This window comes from Mixophyes fleayi, chromosome 2 (genome assembly GCF_038048845.1).
Source record: "Mixophyes fleayi isolate aMixFle1 chromosome 2, aMixFle1.hap1, whole genome shotgun sequence".
Lineage (NCBI taxonomy): Eukaryota > Metazoa > Chordata > Amphibia > Anura > Limnodynastidae > Mixophyes > Mixophyes fleayi.
Window position 1 is genome coordinate 218,833,067 of NC_134403.1, and position 25,340 is coordinate 218,858,406.

Consider the following 25,340-nt stretch of genomic DNA (forward strand, 5'->3'; position numbering starts at 1 on the left):
GGACATGCTCTACACCCCCTCAATATTATATGGCCTTCCAGTCATCACCTCAGCATTTTTGGCAGGGAGGGCTGAATGGCAGCCACTGTGCGCAGCAGCTCAGGTTTGCACTAAATCTGGGGCCAGTGAAAGGCCCAATTAACATTTTTCAAAGTTAGCTGCTGCTGCGTGGAAGCGGAGTCTGCAGGAGCAAGAGCACAGAGAATTATGTCCCTTGCAAAATTCCCAGTGGAAGAGTACAGGACCAATTTGGTCTTAAACACGTGAGTGACCAACCGAGAGCAGCTCCTATGCATTCAGTGTGACTGCAGTTTATAGTGTCCTATACCTGTTACAGACTGTGTCTGTGCTGCAGCCTACATAGCATCTTAGATATCCACTACTCCTCAATTCAGCCTTCAGAGGGAGGCCCATTGGCACCAGGCTAACAAGGATTGTCTCATGATCCTCCATAATTGCACTTTCTTAAGGAGCTCATATTCTTCTACTATACTCACAAGTTATTGTAGCAGTTGACCAGCGAGACTCTTACTTTAGAGAGCAGTAGGAAAGTCTTGACACTGGGTACGAATGTATCAGATTGCCAGGAAGCCTGACACAAATTGGACCCAGTACCTATCACAGCCTTTGGACCACTTTTGCTGCCTATCATGGTGTGAGGAGTATCTTGGGTGCTTCTCTCCTGAGTTAGGTCCACAATTAAGTCCATTACAGACCTTCGAAAAAAGTTGTAGGTCTGCAAGCATGTCTGAACTGCAAACACCCCTTCCTTCGCTGATTAGACTCCTATGAATTGTGGTGGACCCTTCCTCGAGTGGTGAGGAATGCAAAACTAGTAAGTATATGGAGCTTTAGCCAATTTGGTAGCATCTCCAGAATCCTATGAATCCTTCAATGACTAATTCTGTCAACAGTCTTATCAGGTGGTACAAAAACACTCCCTATTTAGAAAGTGATCCCTATACTATGCTGTTTTTTCCTCATGAATTGCATCAGGAGAATGGGCAGAGGTAGACAAACGTGTCTGCAGCTCACAGCGCTTTTATAGCCTTTTACCATTTTTCCCAGTGAGATTTGCAGTTGTGGGAATCTTTTCCAGCTGTGGAATTTTCCACTTTGCATCTGTAGAGGAGTATGATTTCACTTAAGGAACCCTCAGACAGAGGTTAGGCTGTCCTATAAAGACCCTGTTTTCCACCTTTGATTCAGCAATTTATCCAGCATTTGCGGTTGCTTTGGTAGCTAAAGCATTCATTTGGGTGGTACAACTTCTTAAGGACTTGCAAATAGCTCTCCCAAGGCATAGCTAATGTAGCTTACTTCCATTTTGGGTGGCGAACAGTACATTGGGTCAAACCTTGGTCAGCGGACACTATAGTTATAAGGTCCTTGAGAGTCCTGTTTGGCAATTGTGTGATCCTTGTCAGTTCTGGTGTGACAAATAATCACTATAGAGGCTGCCTGCTTATATTTGGAACGTTTTTTTTTCTTTGTCATTGTGCTCAGGGTATTCGGTCACCTCAGGAGTACAGATGACCAATCGGTGGTCTGGATTCCAGGTGGCACTTTTTGCCTCAACCATATCGGTGACCTACATTCCAAGGGTTTACAACTGGGATGAGGACTTTGAGCCACCAACAGCGGGAATGAGTGGTCTCTCAATCAGACTGTTTTGTGACCTTATAGAGATCTGTTGGTCCCTAGAAAAAATATTTTGGCATTGCAACTAGTACAGACGCAGGGACATTTCAACGTGCTGACAATTTCAGTGGCTGTTTCGTTGCCTTGTGTATCTTTACTGGGCTAATTGTGGAAGGAACATATTTGTTTTGTTCCCTCCCTCCTAGGGGTAAATCTTTACCCATCACCTGTGTTCTCCTGTAGCCTCTGAGAAAAGGATTTAACGGTAAGATCAATGTTATTTTGTCTAATTTTCTGCATGTATTGGTCAAACATTTTTTTAGCCTGGATCATCTTGTCCAAATAAACATCTCTGCCTCCTTCACTGCCTTAAATAAACATGCATTTTTTACAAACACTAGACCCAGGCTTAACAATGTTGACCCACTAATGCTCATGTACTTTGTTGTACTTTATTTTTAATAAGATTTTTATACTCGACCTAGAACCACAAACTGAAGTAGTATATGGCTACATTATATTATCCTTGGTAGTAAAGTTCTGCTTCATTCTTCTCTGTTCTCTCCCCCAAGCAGTTCTGAAAGTGTGAAGCAACGGAGTGATGTCTTCTACCTGCAGCCAGAGCGTTCTTGTGTGCCCAATAGCCCCATGTGGTTCTCCACCATGCCCATTGACCCAGGCACATTGGACAGCATGCTGACCCGCATCCTCATGGTTCGAGAAGTTCATGAAGAGCTGACCAAAGCAAAAGAGGACTCAGAAGTGGAACTGTCTGATTAAATTTGCATCAGATCCTGTCGGCCCCCTTAATTCCAAACCCACAAAAAAAATAACTTCTGTATAAAGTGGGGCAAGCGCTAAACTGTGAATGCAACATTTTTCACTCTGGACTTGTACACTGCCCACCTTTTGCCCGAAGTCCATCTTTGTGTATATATAAAAAAAATAAAAATCTCCCCTGCTGGATCTCAGTGAGACTGAAACATCACAGTGTAGTATCTCTGTGGCAGCAAATGACTCTACAATCCCCAGACGATCATACACCTGAGTTTAGGTGTTTGTCCCACAATAGGAACTGTAATTTCTTTATAACTGGAGCAAAATGGGAGATTGCTTTTAACTTTCTTCTACAATGAAAATGGCTGATGATACTAGAAAGATGGCAGAAAGTGTTGAGAAGGAAGTCTCTTCTGTACTTGTGTTGAGTGACACTGTTGGATGCATTGAGGTGCCACATACTTTACATTACTCAATAACAGTTTAAAAATCTGTATTAAACGTGTTTCAAGCCCCTTTGACCGTTCAACTGGTTTTAAGCATTCTTCCACCTTAACATTACCTTAATGTTAACCGAATAACCGCAAGGGTCAAGTGATGTCTACTTTCTCACATTGCAGTACTCTCTTCGTTTTCCTGCTGTACTCAACTGTCCACATAGCACACAATATAGCTGCACTCACAGAAACCAGGAGTATTGTAACCATTAGTGCATAGAGCAAATTAGACCAATCTACCACTCCCAGTGTGGAAGTAGCACAATCAAACATAACTCTTGTGCAAACACAAATACATGTGTTTTAACCAGGAATATAAGCCAATTTAGGCTGCTAAAGTCCTTTGTTGTGACATAATTTGACATTTGTGTCCTTTTTTATAATATGAGGCACATATCTCCTGTTTATTATATTTGTGCATAGGCAGGATCTGCAATGTGTGACATACATTAACCCATAAGGGATTTTTTTTTTTTTTTCCCACTTTCCAAAAATAATTGTGTGCCAGGGTTAAAACATAACTAGACTTTTTACAGTAAATGCATGGCACCACTATTTAAAGCTGTGTAACTATGTTTAGTTTAAATAAAAAATGAATCAGTTTTGTTTGATTTTCCCATAAAGCTAGTTTGTTGAGATGTAAAATTAACAAGAAATGCAAACTAAAACGCTACAGCTAAACTTCATACATAATCTAGGTATGATGCAACGGTTATAATGCATCTTTCCCGACTTAGCAGTTTGAAAGAGAATACTGTGAGAAACATACCAATAATCTTGTGCTCAACTATTTTGGTCTATTTCCCCCCCCCAAAAAAAAAAAAGACAGTAAAGAATCTTCCATTAGAATTCCTGTAAGGATTGGGCTTGCACGCTAGACACTTTTTTTTTTTTCTTTCTTTTTTAAAACACTTGCCTCAGTTGTCACCCAAGGGCTTTACACAGCAAGGCCATTTCTCAAATACTTTCAAATAACATGCTAACCTCTTAATCATTGAACCAGAGAAGACTTAACAACGGTATCTTGGCATTTTTTTGTAGAATTATGGGAAAAATTACCAATGAACCTTCTAGTGTTTATACATCATGGAAAAACCTGTCAGACTCACAGGACATACTCTTGCAAGATGGCTTTGTGATTCAGTTTCAGGAAGAAGCTAATGTTTCTGTATGTTACTGTTAATTCATTACACTCTTTTTTTTTTTTTTTTTTTTTTTTAATCAAAGGGGACCCTGACATGTTGTAGTGCATTATGTTGCTATCCCCTTGTATTTTAAAGGGTAGTAATGATTCTCATTTTCTCATGTCTTTGCTCAATTTTTTTTTCTCTTGTTTTTTTTTTTTATATTTGTTTTGTTTTAGCAGTTACAGAGTTTAATATTAAAGACAAAGTAGTCCCATTTTTTTGTGTATCTGTTAGTTCTTATCCTGCTTGTACAATAAATCACTGATTTGGTGTTTTTAATGTAAAAAAGCTTTGTGTGGCTGGTATTAAAGAAAAAGGTCACATATTGATGCTTGGCTATGTTCCGGTGATGTAGCTCATCGGCCACAGATACCTGTTTTTCTTAGAATTTGGTGTCCGCCTCATACCCTGTTGATGGCTGATAACCTGTTACGTTCGTTAGGCAATGCCCCTTTGGTGTCCTAAGATGCAGTTGTATTGTCAAGTGAATTTGTCCGTTAAAAAAAAAAGTTAAGAAATTCTAATTGGTGCCACTGCAATGAAAGTTCCAAAATTTTGGTTTGCTTCCAGTCGGGGTCGGAAGAGTCCCTGGAGTCAAAAACTATAATATGCATGGGCAAGCATTTTATCATCAGATAAAGCATAAATGTTTATAATGGTTCAATTAGCAAAATTCATGCAGTTTTGAACAAAAAGGTTGTTCTGTTGTTTTCAATAATTTGATGTACTACTGCAGCCCTTTATTTTGGGTAAAAGAAAAAATTCTGAGCTACAGATGTACTGCGAGATTAAATTGTTATTTAGATAGTGTTCTTATGAAATTGTTAATGTTGAGTTAGGGCTCCCTAAACTGAGGAGGGGGATATGGATGCTGTCACAAACCCAGGGGATAGTGTTATTTCATTCTTCGTAGACTCGTATGTTGTTTTAAAGTGGAAGATAGGCGCAATAGGTAAGGATTGGGACAAGAGGGAATTAATGTATTTATAAGAGTTAGGTGTTTGCTATTATAGACTTTTCACATACTGCTTCTAGCAGGAATATAACTTATAAATACATTCCCTCTTGCGCTGACACTCTGATATACTCTTTTTTTTTTTTTTTTTTTTTTACCTGACCATGATCCCAATCCATACCAACTGCACCTATCTCCAACTTTAATTTGTTATATAGCATCCTTTCCTATTTGGACACTTAATAGTGTTATTATTTCACAAGCAGATATTCCCTTCATAAAAAAAGTATGAGTTTGAAACCTAAACACTGTCCTTATTCTTGAAGGCCAAAAAAGCTTTCACATATGCTTTGTGATGTTAATTTCATTGTTTTCAGGGAGGTTTCAGAACAAGTTGAATGCATGAACTTTATTTCATATAGAGATATGCTTGACACCGCAGATTTCCCACATTTGGTATGAATCACGTTTTCCTTTTAAACCATGTGCATGGCCAGGTGTGTATGTGTTGTTTACGTTGGGAAGAGATGGCGCCAGGATTCTCTATGGGAAGAAGGAAAGCTGGCAGAGGCAGTGTGATGGTCTGGGCAATGTTCTGCTGGGACACCTTTGGTCCTGGCATTCATGTGTATATAATTTTGACACGTACCATCTACCTAAACATTGTTGCAGACAAAGTAATTCCCTTCATGACCACGGATATTCCGAGATGGCAGTGGCCTCTTTCAGCAGGAGAATGCCCCACTGTGAAAAAATTTGTTCTGGAATGGTTTGAGGAACGTGACAGAGTTCAAGGTGTTGACTTGGCCTTCATATTTCCCAGATATCAATCTCGTCAAGCATCCGCGCGATGTTCTGGTAAACAAGTCCGAGCCATGGTGGCCTCAACATGCAACTTACAGGACTTACAGATTTGCTGCGATCGTCTTCTTGCCATATACTACAGGACATGCGCCGACTGGTCAGAGCTTTTTGGTGGTACGAGGGGGACCCACACAATAGTGGGCTGTTTTAGGGTTGTGACTGATTGGTATATACAGTCATGGCCAAAATTTTTGAGAATGACACAAGTATTGGTTTTTACAAATTTTGCTGCTTCAGTATTTTTAGACCTTTTTGTCAGATGTTGCTATGGTATACTGAAGTAAAATTACAAACATTTCATAAGTGTCAAAGGATTTTATTGACAATCACATTAAGTTTATGCAAAGAGTCAATATTTGCAATGTTGATCCTTCTTTTTGAAGACCTCTGCAATTCGTCCTGGCATGCTGTCAATAAATTTCTAGGTCACGTACTGACTGATTGCCACCCATTTTTGCCTAATCAATGCTTGGAGTTTTTTCAGAATTTGTGGAATTTTGTTTGCCCACCCGCCTCTTGAGGATTGACCACAAGTTCTCAATGGAATTAAGGTCTGGGAAGTTTCCTGGCAATGGACCCAAAATTTTGATTATTTGATCCCTGAGCCACTTGGTTATCACTTTTTCCTTATGACAAGGTGTTCCATCATGCAGGAAAAGGCATTGTTTTGTCACTAAACTGTTCTTGGAAGGTTGGGAGAAGTTGCTCTTGGAGGATGTGTTGGTACCATTCTTTATTTATGGCTATGTTCTTAGGCAAAATTGTGAGTGATCCCACTCCCTTGGCTGAGAAGCAACCCCACACATGACTGGTCTCAGGATGCTTTACTGTTGGCATAACACAAGACTGATGGTAGCGCTCACCTTTCCTTCTCTGGACAAGCTATGCCCTGAACAATCTGAAAGGGGATTCATCAGAGAAAATGACTTTGCCACAGTCCTCAGCAGTCCAATCCCTGTACCTTTTGCAGAATATCAGTCTGTCCCTGATGTTTTTCCTGGAGAGATGTGGCTTCTTTGCTGGCCCTCTTGACACCAGGCTATCCTCTAAAAGTCTTCACCTCACTCACTCCTGTCTGGTGCCATTCCTGAGCATGCTCTGCACTAGTGGTGCGCCGATCCCACAGCTAAATCAACTTTAGGAGATGGTCCTGGTGCTTGCTGGGCATTCTTGGGCGCCCTGAAGTCTTCTTCACAACTATTGAACCTCCTTGAAGTTCTTGATGATCCAATAAATGGTTGATTTAGGTGCATTCTTAGTAGCAGCAATAGTCTTGCCTGTGCAACCCTCTTTGTGCAAAGCAATGATGACTGCATGTGTTTCCAGATAACCATGGTTAACATAGGAATAACAATTATTTCGTTCTCCACCCTCTTTTTAAAGCTTCCAGTCTGTTATTCTAACTCAATCAGCATGACCGAGTGATCTCCAGCCTTGTCCTCGTCAACACTCTCACCTGTGTTAACGAGAGAATCACTGACTTGATGTCAGCTGGTCCTTTTGTGGCAGGGCTGAAATGCAGTGGAAATGTTTGTTTTTGGGATAAAGTTCATTGTCATGGAAAAGAGGGACTTTGAAATGCAATTCATCTGATCACTCTTCATGACATTCTGGAGTATATGCAAATTGCCATAATAAAAACTCAGCGTACTTTGTGAAAAATATTTGTGTCATTCTCAAAACTTTTGGCCATGACTGTATAGAGGACAAATAAATCAGTCTGTTAGAGTATAACATGTTTCTATAGACCTAATTGTAATTTTTTAAATATACATCACAAAAATTATATTTTAAATGTGATTTATAAATAAATTGTAACAAGCTAGAACTCATTTGCAAGAAAAAATGTATCTATTTGCACTATTTATTACAAATTGATTATATTTAGACAATTGAATTCATGCTAATAATATCCTTTGTACTAGTAGTACTCAGAGCTTCAGTACTATCCTTAATACATAAGTTCTGTGTGATGTTGTAAAAATGACTGATAAAGATCAACATTATTCTGAATTTCTTAGGCTTAAGATAGAAAGCCACTAAGTGATTTACATGCTGTCACCTTGTCTGATTACAATAAAGCACACTGGATAGTCAGAGGGTTTGTATAAGAAACACACCCCCTTCAATAGGTAGGTTAAATCCTGACTTGTCATCATTGGCTCACATTACTCAAAAATGTTTAAATGTTATCTTGCTCTGGATTAATGACTATGCATAACTTGAACAGAATTAAAGCATAATGCAGATATTGTTGAGTCATACTCTTAGAAGAGTGGTTGACCATCAGTACCAAGGACGAGATTTTCAGCCTTTGATGTGAAGATTGTCCAAAATGCTTAGAATGAAAGAAAACTGTAGTAAGAAAAAAGTCCATACATCATGCATTTCAAATCGGTTTCATATTATCATAGATTCTCCCACTTATAATGCATCCGTAAACTAGTGAGAAACACTATATTTATATATATATATATATATATATATATATATATATTAATTATGTCACGGTTTAACATGTCCGATTAAGGTTCCCTACACATCTAAAATGTAACAACTGTTGAAATGAAACTCCTCCACTTAATCTTTGTAATTTCATTGCTTTTTGGAGTTTAAGGCGGAGGCCTTAATGGACATGTTCTTTGCAATTCATACATGGTTTGCCATCACATCCTCTGGTTAGCTGCAGTTTCAGCAATATCATGGAGTGATTTTGCTGTCACTCACAAAATGGTGGAGCTGCTAATTCACAGATTTGTGTGTTCACTGGAATACACACATTCAGTACCATTACATTTTCTTAGTTTAGCTTTATCGTAGTTTAGGGCTTAGGTGTCTTAGAGACAGTAGAGCAACTTCATAAAAAAAGTAGAACTACAAAATAACAGTAAAATTACATTAAATCGGTGCAGAAGCCTCTGCTTAGTTTTCCCATCTCTGCTACTCACTGCTCCCCCTCTCTTAATCTCCCCCGATCACCCTCTTCTCAATATCTGCCGCTCATCTGCCAATCTCCGCCGCTCATCTGCTCCCGCTCTCCTCTGCTGCCAATCTCCGCTGCTCCCTCTCTCCTTTCAATATCACCTGCTCTCCCTCTCCTTTACTGTCAATCTCCGACACTCATCTCACCCTCTCCTTTCAGTCTCCCCCGCTCATCTGCTCCCCCTCTCCTCTGTTGCCAATCTTCACTGCTCCCTCTCCTCTTAATCTCCCCCCGCTCAACTGCTCATTCTCTCCTCTTCTGTCAATCTCCAATGCTCATCTGTCATTCTCTGATGCTCATCTGCTACCCCTCTTCTCTGCTGCCAATCTCCGCTGTTTATCTGGTCCCCCTCTCCTCTGCTGTCATCATCTAGCATGTGGAACACACAGTGTGACTTCTAGGACAATATGCATATGTAACTCGGTTGTATAGGGCAGACTTTTGTACAGTTCCTCTGCTGTAGATGTTAGTGACATTGAGCCTATGTCTGGATAACCCCGTTCGTATTCCCCGCAGTGATCACTGCTATGATCAGTACATGAATGCCAGAGCACTTTTGAAATTACCCACAACCAGCTCAGTGCAGTGAATAAATTAACTGACATCACTGAGGGGTGAGAAACTAAATATAGTTTCTGTTACAGCAGCTAATAATACTACAGGGTGACTCCCCCCCTCCCAGTCCCAAAACACCTACCGGCCCCCTTGTACCCGGGAAATATGGCTAATTTCTCCTACTCGCAGAAGGAAATTTCTTAGCAAGAGGCTCAGCTATGTTTGTGCTCGCAAGTGATGCCTCTCTGAGTAAACCCAGCACACTGACATGTGCAATGTTATGAAGTTCTGTGAAATCCCCTATCTTTAAAATGGAACATATTTTACTAAATTCTTAAACTGTAAATTTCTCAAACTTGTGACCTCTCAAAGGCACTCTTCAGTCCAAATAGCTTTCCAACAAAACATACCCCAAGCCCTAAAACGCGCCCTGTACACGGAGTTACACTCCCCCCCCCCTTCCCCCCGAAAAACGGTGACTTTTGTATAACAGGAAGTGGAAAAAAACGGCGGGAGGCTGATGTGTGGACTTGTTCTGAGTGCAAGTGCTACAGGAGGAAACAAAGTCCTTGACATCAGAGTGAACACTGGGCCACCAATAGTTCCTGGATATTCAGTGGTTTTGCGGATGCCAGCATGACCAGAGAAGATGGTGGAATGATAGTGTTTCAGAAGCTTGTGGCTAAGATCCGGAGAGCCAAAACTTTTTCCAGGTGGAGGTTTAGGAGACTTGAGCTGGGTTGCCGACACCAGGCATTTCGGGTCCAAGATGGGGCGAGAAGAGTCGTCCTCCGTGAACTCGTGAGTAGGAAATGCACGGGAAAGAGCATCAGCTCTTTTATTCTTGTTACCAGGATTAAAAGTAATACGGAGCTCAAAGCGGGAACAGAATAGTGACCAGCGTGCCTGTCTGGGGTTTAAGCATTGTGCGGTTTGGAGATAAAATAAGTTCTTGTGGTCAGTGAAAATTGTAACCGGGTGTCGTGCCACTTTGAGAAGATACCGCCATTCAGCCAAGGCCGCTTTGATTTCCAGCAATTCCTTATCCCCTATGGCATAGTTTTTTTTGCTGCCAGGAGAAACTTCCTAGAGATGAAGACGCAAGGATGGAATTGAGCCTGGGGAGAATTTTGTAAGAGAACGGCTCCAATGCCCACGTTAGAAGCATCGATCTCCATAAAAAATGAGAAGGTATCTGGTTGTCCAAGTATAGGTGCTGAGGCAAAGGCCTCCAAAGCGGCTAAAGGCCAAGATTTGGGATTGGAGCCCTTTCGCGTTAGAGCCACAATGGGCGCCACGATGGCGGAGTAACCTTGGATGAAGCGTCTATAATAATTGGCGAACCCAAGGAATCACTGATTGGACTTCAGAACAAGTGGGAGAGGCCAGTCTAAGATTGCCCTAACCATGTCTGGGTCCATTTGCAGTCCAGATCCGGATACGATGTAACCAAGAAATGGCATTTGATGGAGTTCGAAGCAGCATTTCTCCAATTTACAGAACAGTTGGTTACGGCGTAACCTAGAGAGAACTTCAGTCAGGTGCAGGCGGTGAGAGGAGGTGATCGGAGAGAAGATTAAGATATCCAAATACACGATGACACAAACATAGAGGAGATCTCTAAATATTTAATTGACGAAACTCTGAAATACAGCAGGTGCATTGCACAGACCAAAAGGCATTACAAGATATTCATAATGGCCGTCGCGTGTATTAAAGGCCGTCTTCCACTCGTCTCCGGCTCTAATGCTAATGAGATTATAGGCGCCCCGTAGGTCCAATTTGGTGAAAATTTGATATCGGTTTTTGACCGTTGTAGCATTCAGTCAACGAAAGTCGATGCATGGCCTCAAGGATCCATCCTTTTTTTTTTTTCTACAAACAAAAAGCCGGCTCCCGCTGGCGAAGAGGACTGTCTGATAAATCCTCGTTGAAGGTTCTCCTTAATGTACTCTGACATGGGAGAAGTTTTGGGTAAAGACGGGATACACTCGGCCTCGAGGAGGTATCTTCCCTGGCTGGAGTTCAATAGGGCAGTCCCATGGGCGATGGGGTGGCAGATGCTCCGAGCGAACTTTATTAAACACGTCCAAAAAGGAATGGTATTGTCTGGGCAGGATCATGGACTTGGGATCAGAGGAGGCAGAGATGGTACCGAGAGGTTGAACTCGAGTCGGACATTCTTGGAAACAAGTGGGACCCCAAGAGAGAATCTGAGAAGTGGACCAATCCATCCGAGGGGAGTGCTGCTGGAGCCATGGTAGTCCCAGGATGATAGGAGTAGTGGTTGATGGAAGCACATGGAAAGTAATTACTTCACGGTGTAAAGCACCAACCTGGAGGATGATGGGCTTGGTACGCAATTCCACTGTGCCGTTGGCTATTCCGGGACCCATCAATGGCGGTGATGGAGACAGGAACTTCCAGAGGCACAATTGCATGGGAACCTGTGAAACCAAAGAGAAAGAAATGAAGTTCCCGGCTGCTCCTGAGTCAAGGAGAGCAGAGGTATGAATTGGACCTAAGGGACCGTGGAGGATAACAGGAAAGGAGCAGACTTTGGGGAATTTCAAAAGAGGGAGAGGTTTTAGAAAGCCCTAATCTGACCTCTCTGGAGCAGATTAGGGCCTGGAATTTCCCGACCTCTTGGGACAGGCGTTCAGAAGATGACCTGGATCAGCGCAGTACAGGCATTTGTTTTTGAGTCTCCTGTCGCGTTCCTCTGGGGTTAGGCGAGAACGCCCAATTTGCATGGGCTCTTCCACCGTAACCGGATGAGAAAAACAGGGTGCAAGTCTGGCAGGAGTGGGCCCGAGAGATGTGCTTCTCGGAAGATCGTTCACGGAAGTGAAGGTCCACCCGGTTGCACAGCGAGATCATAGCGTCTAGAGTAGTGGGAAGCTCTTGTAAGGCCAAAGCATCCTTGATTTTGTCAGACAGGCCCAGCCAGAAGGTAGCCACCAACGCTTCGTTGTTGCAGCGCAGTTCAGATGACAGTCTGAAATTGGATAACATATGGGGTCACCGAACTGGAACCTTGACGAAGACAGAGGATATTGGATGTCGCTGAGGTGACTCTTCCTGGTTCATCAAACATTCTACGAAATGCAGCAATGAAAGCGGCACTGTCCGTCAGGAGTGGGTCATCGAGTACCCAAAGAGGTGAGGCCCAGGTTAAGGCTTGGCCTGATAATAACGATAATAGGTATGCAACCTTAAAGTGCTGGGTGGGAAAGTTCTGTGGTAGGAGCTCAAACTGTATGGAACATTGATTCAGGAAGCAGGAACATTGATCCACGGCAGGTTTTGGGATCTCCATCGAACTTAGAGGGAGTAGGAATACGCAGGGTAGAACTGGAGGCAGCAACTGTAACAGGTGCTGGAGGATTGGCCACCTGGGCGGCTGGTGGTGCAAGGAGTCGATACGTGCCGCAAGACTTTGAAAGCCCTGTAAAAGCTGCCGTTGAATCGTGTCCTGTTGCTCCACTCGGTTGAGCAAATGCTGAAGCATGTCCTTAGCAGAGGGTTCCACGTTAGGATCCGACATATTAAGGTAAAGTATGGCCTTTTCTTACTGTTACAGTTCCACACGAGATGTCAAGCTAATGATGCGAATCCTAGGAGGGCGTGGAGTCTATCGAGGAGACGGTGTTCACCATGAACCACCGCAAAGCAGTATGGTCTTAGCTGCGTCTGACTCGCAGGTCGCGGCCCCCACTAAGAGTACTGAACGGAAGACCTTGGAAAGACTAGAAGAGGAGGAGTAGTCAGCGGTGCTGATTGCTAGATAGGCACATAGGAATGGTAGATGGAGCATCAGCTCTGCAGTCAACAGAATACAGGTACAGCGGATGGAGCGTCAGCTCTGCAGTCTAGCCAGTTACCACACAGAAATGGAGTGGAGAGAATCAGCCTAAACAACTGTAGAGGGTCAGCTCTGCGGACAATAGTATATGAATACAACAGGAGGAGCGTCGGCTCTGCAGACAATGGTATAAGAATACAGTTGGTGGAGCGTCAGCTCTGCGGACAATGGTATAGGAATACAGTTGGTGGAGCGTCAGCTCTGCGGACAATGGTATATGAATCCAGCAGGTGGAGCGTTAGCTCTGCGGACATGCTGGTTACCACACGGGAGCCACATCTATCACCAGAAGGTGACTCAAAGAGCAGGCATTGGAGGTACTGAGGAGGTGCCTCTTAAACTAGGTGCCACAACACTCGACTAATGGGAGAGGTGAAGACGTTTTTACACACAGGTCTGCACATGCGCAGACCCAGATCCAAGATGGCAGTGCCAGGGACGGAGCAGACCGCTGGAGGCAGGTAAGTCTGCCGGGGGTTGGGTGCGCCTCCCGATCACCCAGCGTGTGACACTCATTTAGTAAACTAAGAGATGTAAAAGAGAATATTGATTTTATAGAAAATAAAATTGACAGAAAAAATATAGGAGAGATAAAGAACTTAAGAAGAAAAATCATTTGAAAAACTGTTAGGAAAAAGACAAAGTGAAGAATTAGAACTTTATAAAAGTAGAAAAATTAAAAAAAATCCAATAGAATACAGCCTGAAAAATTTGATATACAAAATAGATCTCTTCCTTTTAGAAGAGATAATAGAGTGAGAAAAAATAGTTATAAACCATTTTGGAAGAACCAAGAAAGATATCCAAATATAGAAATCCCCAAGTGAGAGGTGACAAATGGCACTATAAGAGGGAATCAGGATTCAAGTATTATGATACTCATAAGTATGAAAGTTTGCATCATTTAGAAGACAGGCAGGATGACCCACAGAGTTCTAATGAACCTTGTACTTTTAAGAATCTGATTTTTTTTAAGAACGGAAACCATTACCATAAAGAATCACAAGGGATGGATGGGAAAGGAGGAAAAAACTTTATTAAAAGTAAGGAATAATAAAGGGGAGAAGAAAAAAAGAGGGAAAGGGGCTGGAAATGGGTTAAGAAGAAGAGAGAAAAAGAAACAAAATGGATTGAAGACTGGAATCTACAATAGCTAAAATTCCCTTGTAAAAAGCAAATTTATAATTTAAGTTCAAGAGAATTGAAAGCAGAGGAGATGTCTCTCCTAATAAAATACATTTAAAGTATTTGTAGACATTAAGAAATATGTCTGGAAATTGACTTAAAAATTATTTTCCAACCAAAAGGAATGTGATGAAAATGTAACAATTGAGGTTACAAACCATAAAGAGGGTTGGGAAAAAGAAATCCACATTTTATCCTACTCATGTAAAGGGACCATATTTGGAAAGTTTTAATAAGTTGATTACAGATGAGGTCACAAACATGCTAAAATCAACTAAGAAATCTCAATGTAATCTCACCAAAAAAGAAAGGGATTCCCTTAAAAATATACAGGAAGATCAAACTATAATAATAAAACCTGCCGATAAAGGGGGTGGGGTGGTGATTTTAGATAGAGATATGTATATGAATGAAATAAACAATTACAAGAAATTAATACTTCTCAGAAATTGAAACAGGATCCCACTTTAAAAATTAAACTGAAATACAATACTTTTATTCAAAAATATGGGGATGACAAGATCTTATCCCAGGAGGAGGTATCGTACCTCAAAATAGAAAATTGTTATTCCACACATTTACATTCTGCCTAAAATCCATAAGAGTACTACCCACCCCCCAGGCAGACCCATTATTTCTGGGGATAGAGGGAATCACTACCAAATTATCATCATATATAGATTCCCATCTACAACCTTTAGTTAAAGATTCCCCTGCTTATCTTAAAGATACAAGAGATATTATAAATAAATTGTCACAGATAAAATGGCAACAAAATTATATTTTGATCACAGCTGTCAAAGTCGTATAATTGGTTGAACGAAAGTATATTGGTTAATATTGTTTTGTCGTGCGATTGCGATCCGTACGCCACGTGGCATGGTGCGATCGCACAGTAAAATACGCACGCACACACTCGCATTACAACATTTACTTATTTATATAATTCATATTGGTTCCGTTACACTGTAATTTATGAGCAGATAGTATTTGGTTTATTATTAGTCTATATATATATATATATATATATATATATATATATATATATATATATATATATATATATAAACAAGTTAACCCGTGCATGATACTCATGCATTCTAGTCAAATCAAGCTAGTTAAGGTGTTAAAAAGGTTCTTGTCATGCATTTGGGCCATAGCCCAGGCCTCCTCAGGGGAAGAGCGTTACTTCCCGACGCAAGTGCCCTTTTTTAACGTGGTTTTGTCCACATGTCACCACCTCATCCTTCATTTTCATCGCCACATCCTTCATCAAGCTACTTAAGATGTTAAAAACTCCCCACTGTCAGCCCCGGCAACCACCAACCACTCCCAACTGTCACTTTCTCCTTCAAGAAATATATATATATATTTTTTAAATCTTTAGAAACACTTTTAACTATTAACAAATTAAATTAACAAATTAAAAACATCTTAGTATACCAAATTTCAGCCCTTTCTGAATTTTTTTTTCCACACACGCTAAGAATTTTGTAGGTCAGTTTATAACTCTGCCCAGCAGGTGGTGCTGCAGCTTGGTTTTGTTTTTTCCCACACACAGACAGACTAACACACGCCACTAGGCATTTATATTATAGATGATTATATGTACACTTCAGTGATATTCAAGGTTCAGGTTATAGGAAAGGTATCATGCCTAGTATCATATTGAAACCCTAATCATCAGCAGCTGTCCGTGCAGTCGGCGAAGAGATCGCACATTGCATACTTTAGTTATTGATATTGGGGAATAAACCTTTGTATGATGTTGGCTATGAAATGCTAATTGTAACTGGAGCATTGGCGGGAAGAAAAGAGCTCATTCCCTGGAGAGACGACCCCCACCTTTGGATTCCTTAGATTGAATCAGCCTATGACCTGTTTAGCCTGGACCCATCTGATGTCTGGACCTATAGAAGCAAGCCACGTCATTTGCATTGTTGTCTGTAACACTGACTGTGTATATATGATCATAGCTGTGCACCCAGATCTCAGACTTCACTGATCACAGTATTCAAAGGTGAATCACTGTCCAGGGGTGCCCGTGGTTAGCGCAGCGAGCGCATGCGATAGCAGTGGTATGTATGTATCTTTTGGTATTTGCTGTACTGTACTGTATCATAATATAATAATGTATTGAATTGTTGACTATTTACATCTGCTAAAATAAATCACTTTGTGCGTTAGAAACACAATACAATTGCCTATGCAATGCTTATTTGAAAACGATAGAATTACTTTAATACAGCGGATGTAACTTCTTTAACCACCAGTATTCAACATCAAAATGTATTGGAGGCAGTTAAATATTTTTTGCAAAATACAAAAAAATTCGAATAGTTTGAATGCTTTTATAGTAGAGGGAAATCAATTTATTTTGGAGAACAATTATTTCTATCATGCTGACGAGTACTTTTCGCAAATTATGGGAACTGTTATAGACACCAGGTTTGCCCCAAGTTATGCTAATTTATATATGGCATATTGGGAAAAACAATATTTGGGGTCCAACAACCCACTTGGGGGCAAGCCTGGTGTCCTGGTATCGTTATATGGACGATGTAATTTTAATATGGAGTGGGGATATGAAATCTCTAGAATCTTGTTGCACTTACCTGAATTCCAATAATGAAAACATTAGGTTCACGTTTGATATTAATCTTAAGACAGTCAATTTTTTGGATCTGAGTATGTATGTGTATATATATATATATATATATATATATATATATATATATATATATATATATATATATATATATATATATATATTATAGGACAGGGTCAATTATATACAAAAAGCTTTAAAAAGTCTACAGATGTAAACTTTAATGAGGAACATCACGAAAGCTGGTTGAAGGGAGTTTCTTAGGGACAGTTTTTACGGATTAAAAGGAACTGTACAGATGAGTCCATCATGCTGAAGCAATTGGAGGAAATGAAGATTATTATTTTACAAAAAGGTTATTCAGATAATGAATTATCTCTGGCAAGAGAGAGGGTCTTGAAGGTCAATAGCACTGATTTGTTAGTTTAAAAAGAAAATACTTCAAAAATATTGAATAAAGAAGAACCAAATAAATTTGAATTTGCATTCATCACTCAATATAGTCTCCATCACAAAAAGATAGAAAAGATTGTACTAAAAACATTGGGGACTCTTACATAATGATCCAATCTTGCATTCTTTATTACCACTTATAACCCTAGGTTCATATATAGGAGAGCTCTGACACTCAAAGAAAAATTAGTTAAAGGGCCCCTTAAAATTTATAGTGAAAATAAGATGAACAAAAAAAAAGGTTTTTTTTGTTTTGGTGATTGTATAGCATGCATAACGATAAAAACAGATTATACCAAATTAACACAATATACTCACAATAATGTTAATTACAAAATTCAACAATCACTTGCAATTCAAAAAATGTGATATATATCTTACAATGTGAGTGTAATTGCTTATATGTAGGTCAAACTTCTAGACCCCTTAAGAAACATATTGCTGAACATATATATAATATAAGTAAGGGTAAAGATACTCATTCTATATCTTCTCCTTTTAAACATATACATAATTGTTCCAGCAAAAGCCTTAACAACCTTTGGGGAATCCAATCTGTTGGTTCGAATTGGAAAAAAAGGGATATAGAGTCATTGTTGGCTACCACAGAAATTAAATGGATTTTTAAACTTAATACTATGGCTCCTTATGGTCTTAACAAAGATTTTGAATTAAAATGGTTCTTATAAAGATTTTGATATGTTCCTTTTTGTCCCTTCTTTTTCTTCTTTCCAAGTTTTTTCCTTTCCTCAGTTCAGAAGTTGGATCAATAATTATGGAAGACTGATGGAATGTCAGAGTTGGCACTATATGTATTAATGTTATCTGGATTTATTGTAAACACATTGATATCATGTAAAAAATATAGTATATCGGTATTCAGTTTCTTCTATAGAAGTACCTATAATAAGATTTTCATATAGTTGATGTGGAATGCAAACCGGATATGGTCCGGAAGTGGAGTTCCAATTTAAGATTATAGGTTACCCACTCTATTTACATATATTTTATTAGTTCTTGTGACTTTGGTAAACAAGATGATGTGTCATATCTAGTGGAGCGTAAATTAGAAAAACGTCCCACCAGAGGACCAATCATAGTTCCGGAAATGATCCAGGAAGTTATGTTATATTAGGTGGAAGAGAAAAAGTGAAAAAATAAGATTTAAGAAAAATACTATATATTTAATGGAAATTCGTCTAGCAGAATTATGATAAAAGGCCCAAGGAATTAAGAAAGAGGTATTGATTGAGAGATTGGGTCGATGAATATACATTATATTTTAATTATTTTTCACACCGATATTTGTTTATAACATGGATTGAACATATTTATATGCATACACAGATGTATGAAATGGTGTTAGAAGGAATTTATGTATATTTAGATTCAATAGATTGTTTCCCATGACCTCTGAACTATGTCATCCAGAGGTCAGATAGTATATAAAGGAGGAAATGGAGATATAGGCCTTATCCTTGAGAAAGACCTGGATGGTTGAAACGTGTTGGATATAAAGGCCTGTGGACTGAGATGGTGATACAAGAATTAACTACCAGAATATTATTTGGATAGGAGACAATAATGCATATTTCCTAGGACTTGCAATGATTTGTACCCTGCGTGACATCTTAAATGATGTGGTAGGAATCCGCCTGATTTTTGTACCCAGGAAGTCCATTTTTATTTATGTTTTCTCCGGGGGCTCCAGTTTCCTCCCACATTCCAAAAACATACTAGTAGGTTAATTGGCTGCTATCAAAATTGACCCTAGTCAGTCTCTCTCTCTCCCTCTCTGTCCCATGTGTGTATGTTAGCGAATTTAGACTGTTCGCTCCAATGGGGCAGGGACTGATGTGAATGAGTTCTCTGTACAGCGCTGCGGAATTAGTGGCGCTATATAAATAAATGGTGAAGATGGTGATGTTTTTAATGTTTTATTAGCTCTGCTTCTAATCTTTACTGTATAAATTAAAGATATACTATTTTATTGTAACACTTTTTGGATGTTTTTTCACGTTATTATTTTAAACAGTATCACCCTATGTTTTCTTGAGATTTGTTTTTTTCACATGATTATCCACATGGAGAGTGATCTTCAACAAAGAAGAATCTGAACTCCATTGAATTTAAGTATTATTTTTCATTTATTTGTTATGTAAGAACACCAATAGCACTTGAGGTTTTATCACTATTTGTTGTATTTTATTATTTCGGAAGTATTTATCCTTGATCTTTAGCCCGGCAGCTTTAAAACATCTTCAATATTGCTGTATTCCTGTGACCTGCAGATTAGACCCTAAAACTAATCCATTCTCCGTCTGTCTGAGGTTTGGAGCCAAGCTTTTCCAGTACCACCGCTCTGCCTGCTACCCATGCAGCCCTGCAGCGTATCCTGACTTAGACGATAGTGAGGGCCGCAGGGAAGAGCTCAAGACAGCACAGCTCTCTGATCCCTCACTGGAAGGCATGAGGCGCCAGGCTGGCGGCAGCCTTCCAGCGTGGGAGGTAGGGAGTGTGACCTGGCATAAAGTGTTGTTGTACCGTGTAGCTAGGAAGGTAGATGGGGATAGACCAGTGTGGGAACAAGTTGAGCTGGTGGTACCACGTGGCTTTCGCACGCAACTAATGTCAGTTGCCCTTGAAATCCCTATGGCAGGGCACCAGGGCAGAGACCGAACACTGAAGCACCTGACACAGAACTTTTTCTGGTCTGAAATGTCTGACGTCCTGGCCTACTGTAAGTCCTGTGATTTGTGTCAGCGTCTTGGGCGCCCCAGTGCTTGTGCTCCCCTCAAGTCCTTGCCAATAATTGGGGAACCCTGGACATAGTAGGTCCCCTGCCTGTGCCCATTGTCTGTCACCTCCAGTAACCCTAGGAGACGGCAGACCAGGAGCCAAATCGTCGGACATGGCACCCTGGTTGCCGCGTAGACAAGGGGAGGAGGGGTGTGACTAGATCACTGATAAATAACTTTTGATATAAATTTATTTAAAGGAAATAGCGCAGGGCGCTTATTTATATAATTGCACTTGCACTTATTTTTGATATCGTGTATATTGTGAGATAGGAAATCGTTATTTCTGAGACCAGGGTAGAAAATTAGTTTTTCCTGTTTTAACTTTTCAAAAGTAAATGTTTAAAAAGCAAATCTATTTCTGATGTATATATCTGATACATTGAGCCTTTGTTTAGAAAGTATGCTGTGTATTGTAATGTGGAGAAATGACTTGTTAGAAGTTTAAACCTTTCTTTGGGAATCTGTACTCTGCAACTGTTGGAACAAATGGAATGCTAATCAGGACTTTTGATGTGTGCGGTTTCACTTGGAGACAGGAAGGTTTAGTTTAAAACGTGCTGCTACATATCATGCGTCTAAAACAAAGGTGCAGGACATTTACAGCATTTCTAGAATTTCACAGATAAGAATAATGTTAGCTTTGCAATGCATGTAAAGCTATGTTTTGGTAAACGGGGTTACATCCTGATTCTAAAAATAGCCTGTGTCCAAATCTGTATAAAATGCACTGACTTGTACATTGAAATGTATCTTTTGATTTCAACATCTAACCTGATCACTGGTACCTCTGACCAGTGTGAGCAAATAAACATCTTGCTTTAAAGACCTGCTCAGAAACATCTTCAATATTGCTGTATTATTGTGACCTGCAGATTAGACCCTAAAACTAATCCGTTCTCCGGCTGTTCTGAGGTTTGGACCCAAGCTTTCCGGTACCACCGCTCTGCCTGCTGCCCATGCAGCCCTGGTCAGTGTGATGGGCCAGGGAAATCCATCCACAGCAACCCTGATCCATAGTAAGAGGTCAGGAGTTACCAGCCCAGGTACACCAGCAACGAGGTATGCTAGCAGCATCAGTTACCCATAAGTAATGTGGTTCTGAGTGCCATAAAAGGAGCTCACTGGTGATAGCAGGCCCCTCCCACTGCGGCAGGAGGGGCGTATTCAGAATAACGAAAGGGGACGGTGGCAAAGTAAGCCCAGCCGGTTCCCAGCAACAACAGACAGGGTGGCATAGTTGGTCCATCCTCTCACAACTATAAATAGACCTAGCGCAATGAGCTAAGCTCATCGCGTATCGGCGCTTCTACATAGTAGAAGCTGTTTGCGGCGGTTCTGCTGATTTTATATCGACCCTTTTCTTCCCATTTCCCTTGACCATACGGCAAGACTGGCATGTCCCACATCTGTAAAAACCTTGATATTTGTTAGTTGTAATTGGTTGTTTTGAACAACTCTTAACTATATGGTTTTTAGCAGTGGGGGCTTTCCTATAAATGAACTTCAGAAAAGAGTGAATAATTCCTTCTAACATGGGATCTTTAGTGAGAATAGGCCAGTGACGTTTTATAATTTTTTCAAATTCATTGGAGTATGAGCAATATTGGGTGATGAATGGAATCGCCAAATCGTTATAGCACAAATTGCTATCTTCAATTTTTGGAAGTAGTTGTGCCCTAGCCATATTCTCTACCCGTTCGATCATTTGTTCTAGTACTTTTTCTTTAAAGCCTTTTTCCATAAATTTCTCCTTTAACTTCTGTGATCTTGTCATGAGCCGCGGCGGTACGCTGCCTCCTGGCGTGAACTAGCAGCCAGCAACGTGCTTTAGTTTCTGTGCTCTGATTTTATCCTTGTGGCATAGATGTAGGAGGGTGTAGGGACATCCTCCAACTCTAGGGGGCTAGTAATATATTAGCAGCCTCCTGAGCCTGATTGTCAGCCCTGTCCTCCTCTGTCCTGATTGTCTCTTGGTACTATTTAAGGCAGTGAGGTCTGCAGCCTCACTGCCAGTTATAGCTTCTGTTACCAGTCTGCTGACCTGCTCTGCTCCTTGCTCCTGTCCTTTGGATATTCTGTTGGATTGCCCGTGTATGACCCTTTGCCTGGATTTGGACCCTGCCTGTGTTTCTTGTGACCCCCGACCTCTGACGTGTTTACCGACCTTTCTGTTTTGCTTGTGACCCTTAACCTCGGCTTGTTTATTGGATTCCTTGTCTGCTACCGACCCTTGCCTGGACTTCACTCCGCTTTCTTGGGATCTCCCCAGCCGGTACGCACTTCACGACCCTCTGTCAGTCTGCGGCCCAGTCTGTCCACACCACTAGGGGCTCCAGTGAACACCTGACTGGCAGAGTAGATTCCGGGTTGTGCAGTATCGGCTAGGGGGGTTCCTAACATTATAACCGGCCCAAAAGACATTCTGGAGACGAAATTGGGATGGATGAAAGTGGAACCAAACCGTCTCCATTCCAAGCCCTGGCGGGTCATGTTGAGACCCTGTATCAGATGGTCCTGGGATTGTCCCAGCGTTTGTCCGCTCAAGAGGAGGACTCCCAGACTACACTAGCCATTTCCGGTTCCACCGATGAACCCAAGTTAAATTTGCCAGATCGGTTCTCCGGAAATAGAGTCCTGTTCCGGAACTTTAAGGAAAGTTGCAAGCTCTACTTTCGGCTGAAACCTCGGTCTTCCGGTTTGGAACCACAGAAAGTCGGGATTGTCATCTCCCTCCTGCAGGGTGACCCCCAGTCTTGGGCCTTCACCCTGCCGCAGTCTAGTCCTTTCTTGCAATCTTTGGAAGCTTTCTTTAATGCAATGGGTCTGCTCTACGATGACCCTGACCGAGTTGCCTCCGCTGAGGCTCATCTACGGGCTCTAAAGCAAGGACGACGTCCTGCAGAAGAATACTGCGCTGAATTCCGCAGATGGTCACCTGACGGTGAATGAAATGATCCAGCGTTACGCAGCCAGTTTCGCCTTGGACTGTCAGAGCAGATCAAAGATTCACTTGTGCAGTATCCTTTGCTTTCGTTGGAAAGCCTTATGCAACTCGCCATTAAAATTGACAGGAGAAACAAGGAGAGGAAGACAGAGAAAGAGGCATCTTCCTTTTCATCTGCATTTATCCCAGTTCCCACGGATGAGGAGGAACCTATGCAGTCGGGGGCCTATCGCCTCTCTCCTGACGAAAGAGACAGAAGACAGCCACAAGGCCTATGTCTTTATTGTGGTAATAAAGGCCACTTTTCCTGCTCTTGCCCTTACAAACTTGAAAAAGGAGCATGTCTGGGAAAGGTCCACTTAGGTCTGCAAGTTTTTTCGCAAAAGAATGCTGTCCTGATTCCCACACAAGTCACTTTCGGTGCCAGTTCCGTGGCCCTGTCGGCCTTCATTGATAGTGGAGCTGCAGGCAACTTCCTCGACATCGGGTTTGCCCGCTCCGCGGGAATTCCGACTTTGAAGCTTAAATCTGCCATTACCGTTTGTGGTTTAGATGGGAGTTCATTGCCTGGTGGTAAGATTTCTTGGGAGACCCCATTACTGCAACTGAACATTGGGGCTCTCCATTCAGAATCAATGACCTTCTTCCTTATCGACTGTCCGTCAGTTCCATTGATCCTGGGCCACCCTTGACTTTCCCGTCATAACCATGTCGTTGATTGGGCGAAAGGAGAAATTGTCCAGTGGAGCTCTTATTGCACACAGTCCTGCTTAACTCTGCCTCTGCGTGTGATTCAGTCTATTCCAGAGCAGCTTCCCTCACAGTATCATGAGTTCTGGGATGTGTTCTCCAAAAAGGCTGCTGACACCTTACCACCGCACCATGTTTTCGACTGTGCCATTGAGCTTATTCCTGGTTCCAAGTTACCCAAGGGACGCTTGTACTCCCTCTCTGGTCCAGAGACCAAATCCATGCAGGAATACATTGATGAAAACCTGGAGAAAGGCTTCATCAGTGTCACGGTTCAAATACAAATGCAGCTCAGGAGCCAGGAATGAAGTGAAAACACACAAGTTTATTGCTGAATATACAGGAACATGCAGGAATAAATACCGGGTACATGGCTGATGAAGGTAAGTGGTAATATGAAGAGATCCAGGTAGCATGAAACCATAAGCACAGCAGAGGAAAGGAACAACAGGATGGGACAACAATAACCAGCAATGTGTGCTGGGAGTGACAGGTATATATAAGGGAAATGAGAACACACCCAGGTGCATGAGATAATTAGAGAACGGGTTAACCCCTAATGCAAACATGAAAGACACGATAGCAGCACCTCTGGTGATCAGAGGTACTGCTGCAAATACACACTAATAAAGTCCAGGAGGCAGAAGCTGCCAGGCAAAGCAGTATGCACTGCAAGGGGCTTGCAGGCAGATCCTGACAGTACCCCCCCCCCCCTTAGGGCGGATTCCAGACGCCTGATTACCAAAAATGTCTAAATTCGTCGAATCATAGTCCACAATAGGGGGCCCGGCAGAAAAGTCCTCGTCCATGGGCGGAAAGGCAAAGGAGACCATGCCAGCTGCCAGTTCAAGCACTGCAGAACCACCTCTCTTCTTACGTCCTCATCTCTTACGGGACTTCTTCGGAATTGGGGCCTGAGCCACCTGGGTGGAGCACAAAGGTAGTTCTCAGACTGTAGTGCTGGGTAGTGTTGCTGAAAGCACAGGTGACCCACAAGATGGCACTGCAGGGGTTGGAGAAAACTTTTTGATTAATTCCTCAACAAACAGTTGTAAGTCCGATAGGACGGAATGATCCGTTTCAATAAATGGGTTTGCCCATTCCAAAGCTTCCCCTCTAAAATACGAAATTAGGAACAGTACCTGTCTCTTAGGGTTGTAAACAAGCTCAGGTATGGAGGGAATATAGGAAGCAGCAAATCTCAGAAGGGCACCAAGTTTGGAAATGTGCCCCTCAAAGAAAGGCAACAGCTTAGGCTTGGCACTCTCAGCAAAG

At 41.5% G+C, this 25,340-nt stretch overlaps 1 protein-coding gene across 1 annotated transcript in view; it reads left to right on the forward strand.

Moving 5' to 3' along the window:
- The window catches only part of ZMYM4 (zinc finger MYM-type containing 4), a 142,370-nt gene extending 137,980 nt beyond the window's left edge, over window positions 1-4,390 (forward strand). Inside the window, 1 exon segment of the mRNA XM_075195488.1 lies at window positions 2,217-4,390. Within this exon segment, the coding sequence (XP_075051589.1) occupies window positions 2,217-2,421 (205 nt within the window). The 3' untranslated portion in view covers window positions 2,422-4,390.
- Window positions 4,391-25,340: the final 20,950 nt, after the last annotated feature.